Consider the following 16,753-nt stretch of genomic DNA (forward strand, 5'->3'; position numbering starts at 1 on the left):
TGTTCATTAGTAGTACAAAATATTTGGACCTGTATCACTCTTCATCACTCTCTCTCCATCTCAGAGTTGGCTAGCTGAGGTTGAAGGAAAGCACGGATCCCGCAGTGAGCGACGGTCCAGTGCAGATGTGAACCACCACGCACCCCACGGCAGAGAGAGGTCTGCATTTCCTGATTATATTATCTACATTCTCTAGATAAACAGACCAATAACATGACTAGTATACAGCTGTTCCTTTTATGAGTCCTTGAACTGTTTGTATATCCATGCTTAGAAGAGCTTTCTTGCTGCTCTTCTTGCTGTTTTGCAAGATTTTTGTAGATATAAATGAGAAGAAAAGCACAGCATAAGGATTTAAGTAGTCATGTAGTTGGAATAGTCAATGTAGTTGTTTTCAACATTGATAATAAGAAGAAATATTTCTTAATGTTTTCCAAATCAGTATTCTAGAATGATTTCTGAAGGATCATGTGACACTGAAGACTGGAGTAATGATGCTGAAAATTTGCAAACTAAAAGATACATCTAAGATACATGTTATATTAATGGAAGAGTAGCTTCTCATTATGTAGCATGGTCGTCTTATGAAACGGTCGTACCTTCCAGTCCTATTCAAGTGCTTTCCGCCTCCACACGTCACACAGCTGCCTCTGAACATAAAAGCCACTTTAAAACATTGACGCTTTTCTTTTTTCTTTCAGCCCTGAAGGCAGTTACACAGATGATCACAGTCAGGAGCATCGGTCTCCACCGCAGCCAGACCCACATGAATTTGATGATGAGTTTGACGATGACGATCCTCTCCCTGCCATCGGCCACTGCAAAGCTCTCTACTCTTTTGATGGTACAAAAACAGCTCACATTAAATGATCCTAGTTTAAAGGGGTCACGAAAATGCAGTTTCAAATATTTATCTTGCGTTTCTCAAAGTTTGTTTTTTGCACTAGAAAAAGTCCAGTGTTTGAGAAATTGATCATTTTCTATTCTCATTTTCACTCTACACTCTACTATACAAATGCATTGACAGATTTTCTACTAAATAACTCAATAATTCACAGTATGCCATAGTTTCATGTGGCTTAAATTCGTATAGTATTAAAAATGTGTTTGTTCCTTAGGTTCTAACGAAGGCACGTTGGTAATGAAGGAGAACGAGGTGCTGTATGTCATAGAGGAAGATAAAGGTGATGGATGGACGCGGGTTCGGAAACAAGGAGGAGAGGAGGGCTACGTCCCCACATCCTACGTGGAGATCACACTGGAGAAAAACAGCAAAGGTGCGGTCACCTACATATGACATCAGCCACGGCAGCACGTCCTAGTCATGACATCACACATGGGGGAGCGTGTGTCAGGTTTAACGTGACTCATCAAGTGCAGCTCGGCTGATTGCCATATGCTTTTGTTCACCATGTGAGCCCAAGGACAAACACACACTGACACACTGTCTAAAAGAGACTATTTCCTCTGCACTGTGACTTTGCTGCAGCAGATCAATCTGTAGAATTGTAGAGATTTGTATTGCTTTAATATCATTTTTAATTAGTGCTTAATGCACTGTTTTGAATCAGTTTTATACAATCGGAGCAAACCTGAACAAAATGCATCAGCTCCTTTTCAAATATCTGTTTGTCTGAGAGATATTTTGCTCATTGTAATAATGAGAAAACGGTCACACTTCAAAAATCAGCTCCTATTTTTTATGCATGTTGAAACTGAAGTTCACTCTGCCTGGAGCATTTCCTCATTGTTTCTACAGTCCAATCACAGTACGAATGTTCCTCATAGTAGCATCAAACCTGTTTCATTTCAAATATTCCTGCAAATGCTACTCTTCTGTTTAAACTTTTAGTGGTGCAAGTTCCTTTTTCATCTGTGACCTGAAATTAAACGCATATAATAAATACAATCCAAGAAAATTGCTGAGCAGCAGTGAGTTGGGCTGGCTCACCTCTATCTTTTTCTTCTGTCGCTGATCATTCTTTGTCGTCGGCGGACCTGTCAATGACTCTGTCTTCTCTTTTCTCTGTGGCTACAGGTTCCTGATTGGATGAGTGGGGTTCTGTGGTATTTGGTGGATGGGACTCACTGCTGTGGGTCTGTTAGTGGGGCGGTGGGGCGAATTTAAGACCAAGATTGTGTTGGGGCAGGTTGCATGTTTGCATGCTGTTTATGTCATGGCCATTAACATCATTCCATTGCAGCAGACGTTCCAGGGAATATCAGGGTGTGCTGGGAGGGCATGGGAGAATGGGGAAAGATGCATTTGAGCATTAACGGAGAACCCAAAAATAGTCATTGTCTGGCACTAACATACTGAGCTGAATGTCTGTCTGTACCGTCATCTCATGTTCATCATAACGTGCATCTGCATGATGCAGCAGCCTTTCATTCCTCATTCCGTTTTGACCAACTGACCCCTTATTAGGATTTAACCACTTATTATCCCAACCACTTTTTTTGTCTGTTTCCATTGACTTTTCTCTTTTAACTACATTTCCTCATTGATGCATTCCATGTTAACCATGATGTAAGTCTCCAAAGCATGACCAATCAGAGTAGAGGAAGCAAGGTGCATTGGTAGTCAATGCAACAGTCCCCACAGCAACATCCACCCACTGGCCCCGCCCCCTTATGCATAGTCTGGAGGCTGGATGGAGCCTGATGCAGTTCTGCATTTGACCAGCAGGGGGACCCAACACCATATAAATCAAGCAACCAGCAAGGATCTCTGAACACCAATCATCATCTCTGCCTTAATTACAGGCCTCTGTGGAAAGTAAAGTCCTATAGGGGTCTATCTGACCCTCAGTGCCCAAAAAAACTGCTTGTTCTTGGGCTGCCAGCTCTCTGTGGTGCTCTCTCCATTTCTCATTCAGCTCCTGATGTCTGATATCTGCTAAAAGAACATGCTCACTGCCTCCTAACAAGGGACCACATGTCTCCAGAATCTGATCTCAAGTGCGTGTATTTGTGAATATGATTCTTGCATATTAAACTGTGTATGCATACAGATGCATATACGCATATGTATATACCTAGTTAGTTTTTATTATTAAACACTATGTATTAACATCTTTATTTCAGAATGAATGTTTTTGTGACTTTTTTTTTTTAACAGAGCGAGCGAGTGACTTTCAGGCTTTACTTTAAAGAACTGTGCCGTAATCGCTTTGTAACCATTTTTTCTTCCTGTCTGAACTCTATTTTCAATAGGACCCTGGTCTTAACCAATGCACTTTTTTACCCTGTTGCATTTGAATTGGAATATTAGGGAGTGAATGATGTCTGATGTGAATGCTTCCTTTTGTGTGAATGTGTTGTATGGTAAGACAGCATTGACCACTATATACTGGGGATTGTGTTGGAGCAAGAGCAACCGAGAAATAAATACCTATGTCTGTCTCGTTCATCCTGACTTTCATTTTTTGGAGTTCTTCACTCGATTTGATCTATTTCGTATTTCTCGTTTCGATTGATCTATTTTGTATCTTATATTCCTACTGCATACAATGAATTTAATCACTATTGCTTTTTTTTTTTTTTTTTTTTTTCAGCAGCCAGGGTTTCTAACCTGCAAATATTGTATATGCAGGTCATCATGTGTTGTTGTAGATAATAGTTTTGTCAATAACACTCACACATATGCACTACTATTCAAAAGTTTGGGGTCAGTATGTTTTTTTTTTTTTTTTTTTCTTCAAGATATCCAATGTTTTTTGCTCACCAAGGCTGCATTTATTTGAATAGAATGCAAGAAAAACAGTACAGTTGTGAAATATAATTACAATATAGAAGAACTATTTTGTATTTTAATATATTTTAAAATTTAATTAATTCCAGTAATGGCAAAGCTTCATTCTTCAGTGTCACATGATCCTTCAGAAAACATTCTGATATTTTTATTTGGTGCTCAAGAAACATTTCTTCCTGCTTAATAATTTTGTGGAAATTGTGATACATTCTTTGATTAATAGAAAGAACAGCATTTAAAAAATCAGATATACTACTATTAATCAATTTAACGCATGCTTGCTGAATTAAAAAAAAAAAATCTTACTGATCCTTATACAGTATATATTACACACATGAGAAAAAATGTGTAACAATTAAAACGCTTTTATAAGATATTTATTCAATATTTTCAGAATATTTCATTTATGAGTGACTATTTACAGGTCAGTAATACTTAATACAATATATTACACAAACTAGCCTTTACATGCGTACACTATAGTGATGATCATGTACATTTTTTTCCATGTTGTATTTTTAAACATATCAACACTGCTCCGACCAATGGGCTTCATGATATTTCTAAGTGTACAAACATTACTACCTCATGTTCCTTCATAGAGCTGCAAATTTGTCTTGAAGGTGTAGTCCATCATCTCAGTCCTCTCTCATCAATCACTTCGTGTGTCAAATGATTGAGCACATCCATACACCTCTCATGAAGTGTTCTCTCTGCCTCCAGTGGTATCTGTATTTCTTTGGGTGGATGATATATTGGCCATTAGATATATTCTCCTCCTTTTCTTGAAGGCAAAACTTGTACCTGCCCATTTCATAAGTGTGGAGCACAGCACACCTCTGGAAGGTGCATTTGGAACAAAGTAACTCTCCATAGTCAAGTGCCATTTATGCTCATAAATGGCTTCCAACTTGCAGTCTGCATGTGATCTTTTGAAGCTCACATTCTGTTAAAGAATGTCCTTTTTCAGATGCAGATGACCTTTGATCCGACTCCACAGAGAGATTCAGAGAGTCTACATAAAGTATCTGGTTTAAAGTTCTGTGTGTTTGACTGGAGGCTCTAGTTTTCTGGACAGGGCCGTAAGGATGAGTTTGAATTTGTCGTGTCGCTCTGTCTGGTCCACAGCTGCCCCCCTGCTGCCCCATAGCAGACGCAACTGGAAATCAGTCCTCAGGATCTCCAACATGTCATCATTAGGTTGGAATCCTGGAGAGAGAGTCAAATATCATTTAAAGAATGATATTTTGGTAACTTTCAATTTATTGTCATTAATGCAATATATGTTCATACTTTAGCTAATGTTAAATAAGAATATTTTAAATGTTAAAAATGTACATTGTTCATTGTTAAAGATAGCAAATTGTAAAATGTAACTTCCTTCCGTCCTTGTAAAAATGTAATTGTTTTAAAAGAACTAGTTGGTAATTGCACTGATTTAAGTCTCCCAAACCTTAAGTGTATATCATTGTAGAAGTTGCTTCATTGTGAGTCAGACATGACTAAAGTAATGATAGCTTGTTCAGTAGGTGAATCATGTTAATTTAGTAACTGCTCTAAAGGATTTCTTAGACTGTCTTTTGAACCAGCTCATTAGAGTCTAATGTTCATGAATCAAACTACACTGGTCTTTCTATGTGCTTGTTTTGGTAACCAGGCCTTTTAACTTCCTGAGGGAACCCATGATTTGAATGCAGATTTTCTTCTGGATTTTACGACTATGACCTGAACGGCTTTATTGCAAATCCAATGGCGTATGAACTTTCTATCACATAAATATGTTTGGCTTAGCAGTTCCCCCATGTTACTCCTGAAATGACTGTTGTAATGTCCTTGTCTTACCCTGGAGGATCCGCTGTGCATTGCAGGTGTATGTGTCCGCATTGCGTGCAACAGCACGAGCTCCTTCCAAGTGCCGGAACATGATTTCACAGCCTTGGTCGTTGTTCTCCCAGGCGTCCATACCCTCAAAGGTGACCGCAGGCCTCTCCATCAAGGTGAGCAGCGGCATTAGCAGTGGAACACTGGCATTGCTCAGTGGGATTTCAGCTGGAAAAACAAGAACAAGAACTTAACTAAAGGTGACCTATGAAGGGCATTTTAAATATGTTTTACTGTCAGGAACTCACCACTTCCATTATAAAGTCCTTTGTAGAACGGTTTCAAAGATTTCTCATAAATAATGGCCGACTGCGTATATTTTCTTCGCAAACTAGTCCACGTATGATCCAGTCTGGTAATCTGTTTATACAACAAAGTTCACACAGATTAAAGAGTGTTTCCTACACTTTTTGACCACACTCTAAGAGGGAGAAAAGTTTCTAGCTCAAGTCAAGTGAAAGGGGCAACTAGAAGGAGCTGTTGGGTACCTGAGGCATGTCCAGTGCTTTCATTATGGAGGAAAAGGCATAAAGATCTCCCATGGAGTCTTTCAGCTCCAGAGCAACCAGAATGATCCGGTTTAGGGTGGCTGCTCTCTCCTCCAGACTTCCTGTACACCCCAGGATATCCACAGCAACTCCAATCGCCATAGTGTTATGCCTGTTTAAAAAGAACCAGCCATGCATGTTAAATGTGTGGCCTACATGACTCTGGATACCTCAAATTACTGTCTGTGAATGTTACTACAGAACTCCTGCAAAAAAAAGCCTCTGTTTAGACTGTTTAGCATATATAAGAGTTAATATTCTCTGAAAGAGCTGTCCAACGTTAAGAGTCATCAGAAATCTGCTTAATAGATCATGTGTTGACAGCATTGGTTTACCTTTCCATGAGGTCCTGCCGCAGCTGTCTCCCATGAGGAAGGGTCACCAGCTCCAGCCCAGAGGTCACACCCATTTGATCTTTCACCTCCTCTGAAACATTTAGTATCCTAGCAACCTGTAGCATGAACACACAGCGTTCGCATCAAATTAATTAACATACAGAATCAAAAAGTATTGCACAGAATCTAAGCTATATTTGGGCTGTGGGTAGGTCGGCTGTTTTTGTCCATAATATTGGTTCTGTGAGTGACATAATCAGCCAGCTTAAAATTAAATTCCCATATACACAGACAAACAATCTGAAGGAGTTTTTAGAAGCAGAAAGACATGTGGAGAAGTGGTCAGTCACATGTATAAGAGGCTTTTGGGGTCATTTTTAATTGGATTCATCTACATTCAGCCCCTGCAGTGTTGCTCAACTGTGGTCTTGTCCTCTGGTTGGCTGGAGGAACCAGTCTCCAACCTGAAGAATAGGCTGACTCACATAATGAGACTGTAATTGCAGACCTGTTGGTCATGATTGTATTCAGTAAGTGGGTATGGATGGCTGTCCCTAATTCTGTTTTCATCTGTCTTGATTTGCTCCTTTGTTATTGAATGCTCAGTTTTACTCCCCCCCCCCCCCCCCCCCTTCTTACTTAACGTTCCCAATTCGAAAGCTATCCGATAAACAATCTGTGATGGATAAGCTGTGTATTATAATACTATCTGATAGAGACTATCTTATGATTTCCATATAAGTATTAGCTTTTGTAATGTTTGCTCTACTGTTAAAATTGTCTGTAATATATTTGTCAAGAAATTAATACTATTATTCAGTGATGATGCATTAATTGATCAAAAGTAACATCATGTATCACATTTCCCACAAAAAACATTCACAAATTTCATAAATTTTAAAATAGAAAACAGTTGTTTTAAATTATAATATATGTTTTGATGTATTTTTGATCAAACAGTGGTGAGCACTGCAAGAAGAGAATTCTTTCAAAAACTTTGAAAAATCTTGTAGACCCCAAAGTTTGTATATACTTAATTCATAATTATATTTAGTTAAGGCTTAAAATTACCTGTTAAATATTGCCATTCATGCTACATTAACAGTAATAGTTTCCTTAAACAAATCTTAATTAGCTATTTGGAAGGTCCAGTTTAGTTAGTCCATTAGGTCTCATGAACTATTCCGTTTAAATATACAGTTTATTTCTACATATATAACATCTTTTTAGCATTCCAAGTTGTAGAGATTTATATTAATGTATCAGCAAGAAACAAATTAGCAATGAGTAATGGCGTATTTATAAATTAATATGAACCTACATTAATAAATGGAGTTTTAGATTGTTTTTCAATGTTAGTTCATGATACCCAATGCATTAATGTTGATGAATTGAAAATAATTAATATTAATATAACAAATTTAGAATGTATGTTGACTTCAAAGGCTCATAATGAATATTACCTGACAGTCTGCTTTCAGGATGTGTTTGGCGATGGTCTTTGGATCCTGGCTGACAAGCAGCTCTTTGGCTTTCTTCAGGACTGTCATCTCCAATGGCTTGTTCTCCACTGGAAGAAGCCGGAAGTTGATGTCACCAGGTTTGAACGCTGTTTCAGTTTCAAACACAGGTCTTTGGAAACCTTTCCTGCAATCCCGTTCTTTATCCACGTCCTCCTCATTGTCTTCCTCACTGTTGTTGTTTAAGGCCTCAATGGAATTATGGTAGGAGCTACGGTCTAGTTTAACGCTACTATTACTTCTCCTTAACTCCTCCTCAGTCTTTAGTTTCTCCACATAGCCATTAGCCTGTGAGCTATTCATCTTTTCCCAGTCGGCAGGCCTGCATGGACTCAGTTCACAGTAGCTTAGTTCTGGACTGCCCGACTGCTGCTGTTGTTGGGATGAAGGTTGATGTTTATGAGGCTTTACCGGGGGGACAGGTGGGGAGAGGGTCTTCAAGCCTGGAGTGCAGGATACTCTCATAGAGGGAACCTTGCTGGGTTTAGGAGGCGGTTTGGGACACAGCTGGCTGTCAGATCCATGAATGGCCGCACCAGACTGGGTGTCAAAGGCCATTCTACGTGGCATTGTGGGGCTCAGAACTGGCTCGCTTCCTGTGCGGAAAACTGGGGATTTGGGGCACGGCTGGTGCTGCATATGCTGAACTTGAGCCTGCGGCCTACAGCCTGGAAGCAAAGGCATACGTTTATATGCATAATATCAGCTATTTATTCATTAAAGTAGACAGTATGTTATAGATGGACATGGCGAAAAGGAAGTTAAACTCAAAGCTGCAAAGTTTTCTTTTGACATCCTGCATGGTAAAGCAGATCGAGCACTCTGGTTTCTGAAATGGACAGCAGAGTTGCATTTTTTGCATAACCATATTTATTCCCCTGACACAGGCATAAATTATCTCCAGCCCCACTTTCATTCTTCTCCACAGAGCCTCTTCAACAAAACATTTTATTTTGCATTTCAATCCCACGCCTCATTTCACACATTTAACGTTCGGTAACCCAAAGTGAATTTCAAAGGCGGAAACATAAGCTTGACTTTCTCTTTGGCACAAAGTGAATGTTAGAAAGATGACTGGTTTTCAGAGCTGTCAGACTTGTTATCACTGAAGAGTTGGAGGCGTGATGGGGTATCAATGAGGATGAGAGCTGACAGGCACTCACCGATAGGGAGAAAGCTCTCCGACTGATGGGTCTTCAGTGGCCGTCTCCTCTCCTGAACGTGGTTTAGACATGCTGGTTGACTCCCACACTTATCTTTATTGCTGTGAAGGAGAAAGAACAGGTCACTAAGTTTGTTCTCTAAAAGTCTTTTGGACTACAACATGAAGTTAACACCACTTATAACTGTGTTCATTTCAAAGTTCCTGAGGCATGGCATGAATTTTGAAAAGCACAGATACAGCACAGTCTCTCAATTAATGGTAGGCAACCTGCACAATTATTTTAATACCATTTTAAAATTGCCAATTTAAAAAGCTATTTTAACACATTGTTTTGAAAAGTTAAGTCTCCCATGTGCTGAATCTTCACAGATAAGTAGAACTTTCACTTATTTTATGCTTATTGATGCTAAAAATCTCTATTTATTAACTTTGGCTGGTCACATCGTAGGACTGAATAACTGAACATGTAAATAGTTTCACAAAAATAATAAAAATTTAATTAATATTAAAAAGTAAAGGTTGCTATTTTCCTAATTTCTAAGCTTGAAAAATGCCTTATTTACTTGCTGTCGGGGTCCTTATTAACAAACCTGTCAAGGATTTCCAAGAGTTTGCAGTTAAGAGATGGAGTTTCTGAATTACACTACAAGACCCAATAAGTATTGACAAAATTAAATAGGTTTTATTGTAAAGGTTTGATGTTAATATGTAAATGAATGACTTGTCACTTTTCAAAGTAGACCCCAATTATATAATACCAATTAAATTAAATTGTTATTGTATTACTAAATTACTTATTATTATTATTATTATTATTATTAAATTGTATTACTATTATTTATTTTAATGCTGTTTTTTATTTCAGAGTTAAAGATGGACAGTCAAACCACAGATAAATTTCCTTTTACTTGAAATAGCTTTAAAAGATTGAATCACGTGAGCTAAATCTCTGTGATTTACTGTCTAGCCAAGTGTTGAAAAAATGAAAGGAATGAATTATTGACCTCTCTTTTTTGGGGCGACAGCTAAATTACATGTATTAATATTTACATGAAAAAAAAGCCTAAATACAGATCTGAAAAAACCACATTATACAAACCGTTTGAGAACTATAATTTTTAATTATCAATTTATCAACCCTTTAACGGGTAAAATAATTAATCTCTTATTTTCTCAAATATATGATTAAAAATAATTCCAGACTATTTCTTCTTGGCGGTAAAGTGTGGCAATGCATAATAGTGTCAAGTGCCTTAGGATAGTCTTTCTCTCACCTGAGGAGGTTCCCACGGCTGAGGGTGTGATCCTGGGTGTGTCCGTTCATGATATTCAGACTCAACCGTTTGGAAGTCAGGCTTTTTTTCTCGGAGTATCCCGCCTCTACACGTATAGTTCCAACTCCGTATTTCTCCTCCAGGCATCTCAGCGGCAAAGCTCTGTTGATTGGCTGAAAGATAATCGCTCCGACAACCTCAGATACCGGCTCACGGTTGCCTACGTAGTATCGCACCAACGCAGGGACGCTGTCAAATCCCTCCTTCTCAAACAGGTACTGAACACGTGAGTAGGCCTCATTCATGGCTACTACCCGTTTGTTGATTTTGAAGTGTCGAGGGGTGTTCTTCCACTGGCAGGTCAGAACGTAGTTTCCCGGGCTGGACAGGGAGTCTCGAATCAGAAAGTCTCCATCTCTCTGAACCAGGTTTTCAGCCACCAAATTCAAAGATACACACACAATTTTTGTATTCCTTCCTTTTTAGTTTAAGTATAAGTGTATTGCATGTTGGCTGTTGGCCTAGATGTTAGTGCACATTAAGTTGTGGTGTTCATGCAGGAGCTCAAACAAGCTCAGAAACTGAAGGAAACGTTTTAGTATGGTAGTATGGCTTTGTACTAATGATATTCTGTCTAATCAGATTATGTACACATCCTCAGCAAACAATACAGAACTACTTTTATGACAGTAATTCATGGCATGACCTAGATATTACTTTCTTTTCTGGATCACTAGTGCATTCAACCAGTTTAGAATGACGGACTACCTCTCCAAACTGAATGTTAGGTTTTGGAAGCTGTTCAGAATATTAATGAGTCAGTATGTAAATCATTCTGGAGATCAGAAAAATCAGCCTAGAATAATGGGAGGGGGGGTGTATATTTTAATATATATTTCCTCCTTTGTTTTTAATATATCATTATATCTTTAGTTTTTTTATTTTATATGAGAAGATTAGATTAAAGTATGTTTATATGTAATTTTTTCATATTACTTCTTACTAGGTAAAAGATCAAACACTAATAAATCTGTTAGCATGTGTGTTTGGAGCAGTGGGGCGGCAGAGGCACCAGGAAAAGAGTCATTAAGTGATTAGAATCTCTGAGTGTTTATGACACTTTTCATGATGTTGTGCTAAACAGCTATTCTCGGGCTTTCTTATGATATAAAACAGCAGCTAAATAGCTTAGAGTTCACTATACAGTAATGCTCAGATAGTAATGGCAATGCATTGTGTTTGTCTAAACATGCATCCTTTCATGGGTTTTTCCACAGTGACGAATAAAAGACAGACGGGAATTTACAGGAAACACTTTTAAAATCAAGCACAGGTCATTTCACACCACTGGTCATAAAGAGATGCATGTCAAATCAGTAAATGCTTGTCTTTCCTCTTCACTTGTCTGTAGGTTGTTTGATTATCTTGAACCAAGCAGGTCAAATTCGTCAAAGGGTGTGTAGTGATCCAAGGACCACTCCAAAGTATCAGACTCACTGCTGATTTCTCTTAACAGTGCTGATAATATAGTGTCATTGTACAGAATGAATTAACAATCAATCCTCACAAAAATGCTTTATCTAAGGGCACCTTTTTATCCATTGTGTTAGCTGTAAGAGTTTGTCTTACTCATGAACCCGATGAATATATTCTAAGGTCATTCATAAGTTGTGTGAATAAGTTTGTTCCATTATGACTGGTGTATTTGTGGTGTAAGCAGTAGCCAGACTCTGAATGCTGGTAGCTCTGATCATATGATGCCTTTAAATAAATACACCTCGGCTCATATAGCAGTCATGCTTCATCACTATATTAACCACTCTTACTCTGCTACAATTGTTGATGGATGAGTTGTCAGTTTCAGGGCCATATCTTGCAAAGGAGCATGGGAAAGAGGAGCCAGGGTACATGGTTTTTATAAGAGCGGATCTGTAGCTGTCAGCACTGTGATGTTTGCCATGATGAGAAACTGTTGATGGCTGTTTTTAAATAAAGCTTGCTGTTAATGAACCACCCAGAATATTCTAAAGTCTTGTGGAGATTGCTACATTCTAGCATTCAGTTCAGGCTCTACATTTAGTGTTTCGTTTTAGTAAAATGTTGTTGTTTTTTTCCCTTGATCATGGATCAAGTCTGGGTGTGCAAGTGGTTTTTCTTGTTCTGGACAGGTTTGGCGCCTGTAAACCAGTTCAAAACAAGTATTGATCAACCTTAAAATAGGCTCTTAAATACACCATAGCCCTTGCTTATTTTTATGTTTCTTATTACTACCATCTAATCATCAATGTGCACTTTTAACATAGCATAACATAGCATGCATGTGTTATGTGGTACTGAAATCTTACATTACTCTATCATGATACTTCCTTGGTACTTTTTGTAAATTTAACAAGTTAGCCACTAATATAGCCACATGTTTTTAATTCATTATCTTTTTCTACAAAGAAAGTTAGTGTTTGTGCTAGATGCAGGCATGACTTCATTGTCACTTGAGGAGAGAACAGCTATGCTTTGACAGCAGAAACATCTCTACTGTCTGCCAGATTCAGCTTTTGAACAATACTGCAGACACGTTGTAACTCTACACATATATATTAAATCAGGGAAACAGCTGCTCACCACAGAAAGCCTCTATGATCCAAACATTATCCCATAATGATCACCCACCCCTCTCCCTCTTTATATACCCAGGAAAGTTGTACCTGTCTAGGGATGGCTCCATGATACCAGGCATGGCTCTGTGGTTCCTCACTGCTCAGTTTCAGTTCTTCTTCTAGTTCTCTCCGTAGCTTTTCCGGTGGTCCATCCATGATGTACTTGTCCCTTGAAAACTGCACATAGATGGGCACAGAAGAGTATGTTAGAGCCATGGTGGCCCTAGATAGTATGTTAGTCCCTGTGATTTAAGTATATATGTATCAGTCTTTTATTAGTCTCCTCTCTTTTTCTATTCCCCTCCCTTCTTTTTGCCCTGTGACTCAGTATCTGACTGGCTGATGGATCCCGTGCTTCCTGTGCTGATCTGTTTATTGTGACGCATAAGTCCCTCCTTCTTCCTGTCTGTCTCCGCCTCCATAAGCCACAGGGCATGCCATACCTTTACCTGCACACACCCCACTGCTCTGAATCATCATGTGGATTTCACAATTGAGGAGTTTAAGAACAGTTCAATAAGCTGCTTAAAAAAATACATGCAGTCATTTTCTATGAAACATAAGCTTTGATTAGTTTGTACTAATACTATAAATCGAATTTGTAAGATCCTTGATAAAGCAAAGTGTTATCTTTCCCGACTAGGTTGTGTTTCATTTATAGGTTTGTTTTCAGTGCCTCATTAACATATCTCAGTCATGTGAGCAGATTGTCAGTGAAATAGATTTTCAAAAAACAAAAGCACTTTATACTTTCATGTGTTTCATCAGTGGTCCCTTTCCAACAATGTAAATATAGACTGAACATGCAATTTTAATACTGTCTTAAAAACAGCATGTGCCATTGTTGTTTGCAAACAAAGTAGGAGTTGTATTAATGCTGTTCTGTAACCAAATAAATCTGGCTGTTTGGAATGTATACTAATGTACTGTACATCTAATGTGTCATGAATGACAAAAGCTTTATTAATAAATTAATAAAACTGTAATAAATAAAAAGTACTGTCTTGTATGTCACAATAGAAAAGAAAAGACAATTTCAACATCCGTTTTTTGTTGACTTTAAATAAATGCTGTTCTTTGGAACTTTCTGTTCATCAAAGAATCTGGAAAAAAAATCTTAATTTTGTACAAAAATAATAATTTTCTACAAAATATTAAGCAGCACAACTGTTTTCAACATCAGCAACAACTCAGCTTAAATCCATTATTTTAAATTTAAATGAATAATTAACTATATTAGTTTTTTTGTATATGATGTTTATATATGATCAAATGTATCCTTAGTGAGCATAAGACTTCTTTCATAAACATTTAAAGATCTCAAAGGTGGCAAACTTCTCAACTTTTCAACCTGTCCTTCTCAACCATAAACCAGTATTTGACTAAAGTCTTATTGTGATTATTATTAATATTTCAGTGAGGCTGTTTTTAAGAGGATTTAAGCACTTTATGGTGTTCCTAACAACACTTTTTAAACATGGTAAGATTACTATCATGGTTTATTGCTTTATCGAGCATGAAAGGATGGATTGCCTGCTGTGCTTGTGTTACAACCAGGCCAATAAAAGAGGCTGTTCCATATTTTAGATTTCAAGCATATTTGTGTATTGCCTTCTATTTGGTTAAGTGCTTGGAATGCCAGCTATGTGTGGTACCCAACCTCAGAGACCTAAAGTGGTACCTTTGTGCTCTAGCTGGTAGTTGTGCGCAGTGGGTACTCAAGCACGGCACTGCAGCATAGCCCCCAGCTAAATCTGTGCATGAGGGGAAAATTCCCAGCAGGACACCTCGTTGTGGTCTATTGAGTAACATGTCAAATAAAACTGATGTAAGGGCAAAGGTAATTGGAATTGATGAGTGACTGTCTGTGTGTGCAAGCTCAATAGTGGAAATTCCAATTCGTATGTCACTGTTTGACTTAATTAAGCAGCCACAGTGCCAGTGATGCTGTATTTTTATGAACAAGTCCCATTTTAGTGTGTTGCTGTATCTTTGCAGATTGAAATAGCTTTTATGGCTTGATGATCAGGCACTTTGGGTTTTCTTAAACCTGCCAAGACATTAGAGTATGGCTGAGAGCCATGGTGGAGTACAGTGACATCAGTACTCAGAACAAGTGATGTCATCAACACAATGTTCTGTCTAATAGAAACTTGAACCTGTTGTTTATAGACTACTGAGGACTCTTGTATTAATGGGCAGTGTTTATAATATTTTTAATCTATAAATAAGATATTTCTCAAAGCACAAATTATTGTGTAAAACTAAAGTACACTAAAAATCTGTGTAGCATGTCAATGTAATTTTAATTATGTAAAAACTCATTATAGATTTCATGTTTTTTTTTTTTTTTTTTTCTGGACTGACAGTAGCAGTACATCAGTTTTCTGTGATGTTAAGAAGATGCTTAGCTGTCTGTTTTCTCTCTCTCTCTCTCTCTCTCTCTCTCTCACTCTCTCTCTCTATGTCCAGTGACCCACAGCCCAAACAGTGTCTGTCAAGCATGTCTGGCAGTTATTAGGATGTAACTGACCACAATCTGTCACTGTGGTCCACCACAAACCACTGCACACAGGCCTGGCAATGCTGGACATCTTTAAATCTGACCTCATATTATATTTTGAGAGAAGACAAAATACATTAATAAAAAAACATACATCATATAATAGCAATAAGTTTGGATTTTACACTTAATATTTGATATGCAAGGTTTAAAATAGCCTTTTATAAATAGCCATATTCTAATTATGTTCTTATTTTTCAGTTATGTGAACTATGTGAACAGATTAGTACATTAGTATTCATTAATTTATGAATAATTTTAACATGTTTTATGGGTGTTGTTAGGCACAATGTGAAGCAAAATACTTAAAATGCTCTTAAAAATAACATGGCACTGTAAATAAATTCATAAATTATTTAAAATTGTTACTTTAAAAACATTTTAATAAAAAAATATTATTCATTTATTTACTTATTTTATGAGGGTTTTAAACACTTTGCTTTACTCAGATGACATCGACAGTAAAATTGCTTCATAGAACATTTGACCCTAAGTGGATAACAAACAGTTGATTGCTGGGAGAGATATCAATTTTGCCATAAAATCTCTTAATTAAAGTTGAATCTAATCTAATCTAATTCTAGCCTATGAGTAACTGATTTGTGTTCGGAAGGCATCACACACACACACACACACACATACATATGGAAGAGTCTTATCACTTCCTTTTTTGAGCAGCTAGTGGATAATCCTGGCCATTTCATCCTCATGTCAACTCTGTCACTGATCATTCAACAGCTTTGAAGGCACAAAATGTTTTCAGAGGACTCCGCCTGAAGGGCACTTTTGAGATGGTCAGGTATTATGATTACATGAAAGGCTGTAACAAACCCGCTGAATTAAAGAGTGGTGCATTTCTTTGAAAGCAAACTATAAAAGCAATTCTGGGCTTATTAAACTGAATTTATTTGAGTCATGCCACGCAACAGACAGTTTTCCCCTTTATTTGGAGAAGCTTCTAAGATCCTTACTATGTATAGAGACTGACAAACTCAGGCCAAAGTGAGGACTGAAATACACTGATGTCTCTGGTATTGTAGTGAGGGACATGCGTCACAC

At 37.7% G+C, this 16,753-nt stretch overlaps 2 protein-coding genes across 7 annotated transcripts in view; one reads left to right on the forward strand and one right to left on the reverse strand.

Moving 5' to 3' along the window:
* The window catches only part of LOC109059084 (formin-binding protein 1-like), a 46,561-nt gene extending 43,149 nt beyond the window's left edge, over window positions 1-3,412 (forward strand). For 2 of the 3 annotated variants that reach the window (XM_042761900.1, XM_042761902.1), the window contains 3 exons: window positions 65-159; window positions 702-844; window positions 1,119-1,936. In XM_042761900.1, coding sequence (XP_042617834.1) covers window positions 65-159; window positions 702-844; window positions 1,119-1,297 — 417 coding nt within the window. In that variant the 3' untranslated portion in view covers window positions 1,298-1,936. Of the gene's footprint in view, window positions 1-64; window positions 160-701; window positions 845-1,118; window positions 1,937-2,038 lie in introns of those variants that run through there. The other variant, XM_042761901.1, reaches the window with a different exon arrangement.
* A 702-nt stretch (window positions 3,413-4,114) lies between these two features.
* LOC109059083 (breast cancer anti-estrogen resistance protein 3 homolog) overlaps window positions 4,115-16,753 on the reverse strand; it is a 60,779-nt gene continuing 48,140 nt past the window's right edge. For all 4 annotated transcript variants that reach the window (XM_042761897.1, XM_042761899.1, XM_042761898.1 and 1 more), the window contains 9 exons: window positions 13,180-13,308; window positions 10,478-10,917; window positions 9,202-9,302; window positions 7,982-8,706; window positions 6,519-6,634; window positions 6,124-6,295; window positions 5,884-5,995; window positions 5,597-5,803; window positions 4,115-4,963 (listed from right to left, as the gene is read on the reverse strand). In XM_042761897.1, the coding sequence (XP_042617831.1) occupies window positions 4,788-4,963; window positions 5,597-5,803; window positions 5,884-5,995; window positions 6,124-6,295; window positions 6,519-6,634; window positions 7,982-8,706; window positions 9,202-9,302; window positions 10,478-10,917; window positions 13,180-13,308 (2,178 nt within the window). In that variant the 3' untranslated portion in view covers window positions 4,115-4,787. The remainder of the gene's footprint in view (window positions 4,964-5,596; window positions 5,804-5,883; window positions 5,996-6,123; window positions 6,296-6,518; window positions 6,635-7,981; window positions 8,707-9,201; window positions 9,303-10,477; window positions 10,918-13,179; window positions 13,309-16,753) is intronic.

The sequence above is a fragment of the Cyprinus carpio genome, chromosome A8 (genome assembly GCF_018340385.1).
Source record: "Cyprinus carpio isolate SPL01 chromosome A8, ASM1834038v1, whole genome shotgun sequence".
Lineage (NCBI taxonomy): Eukaryota > Metazoa > Chordata > Actinopteri > Cypriniformes > Cyprinidae > Cyprinus > Cyprinus carpio.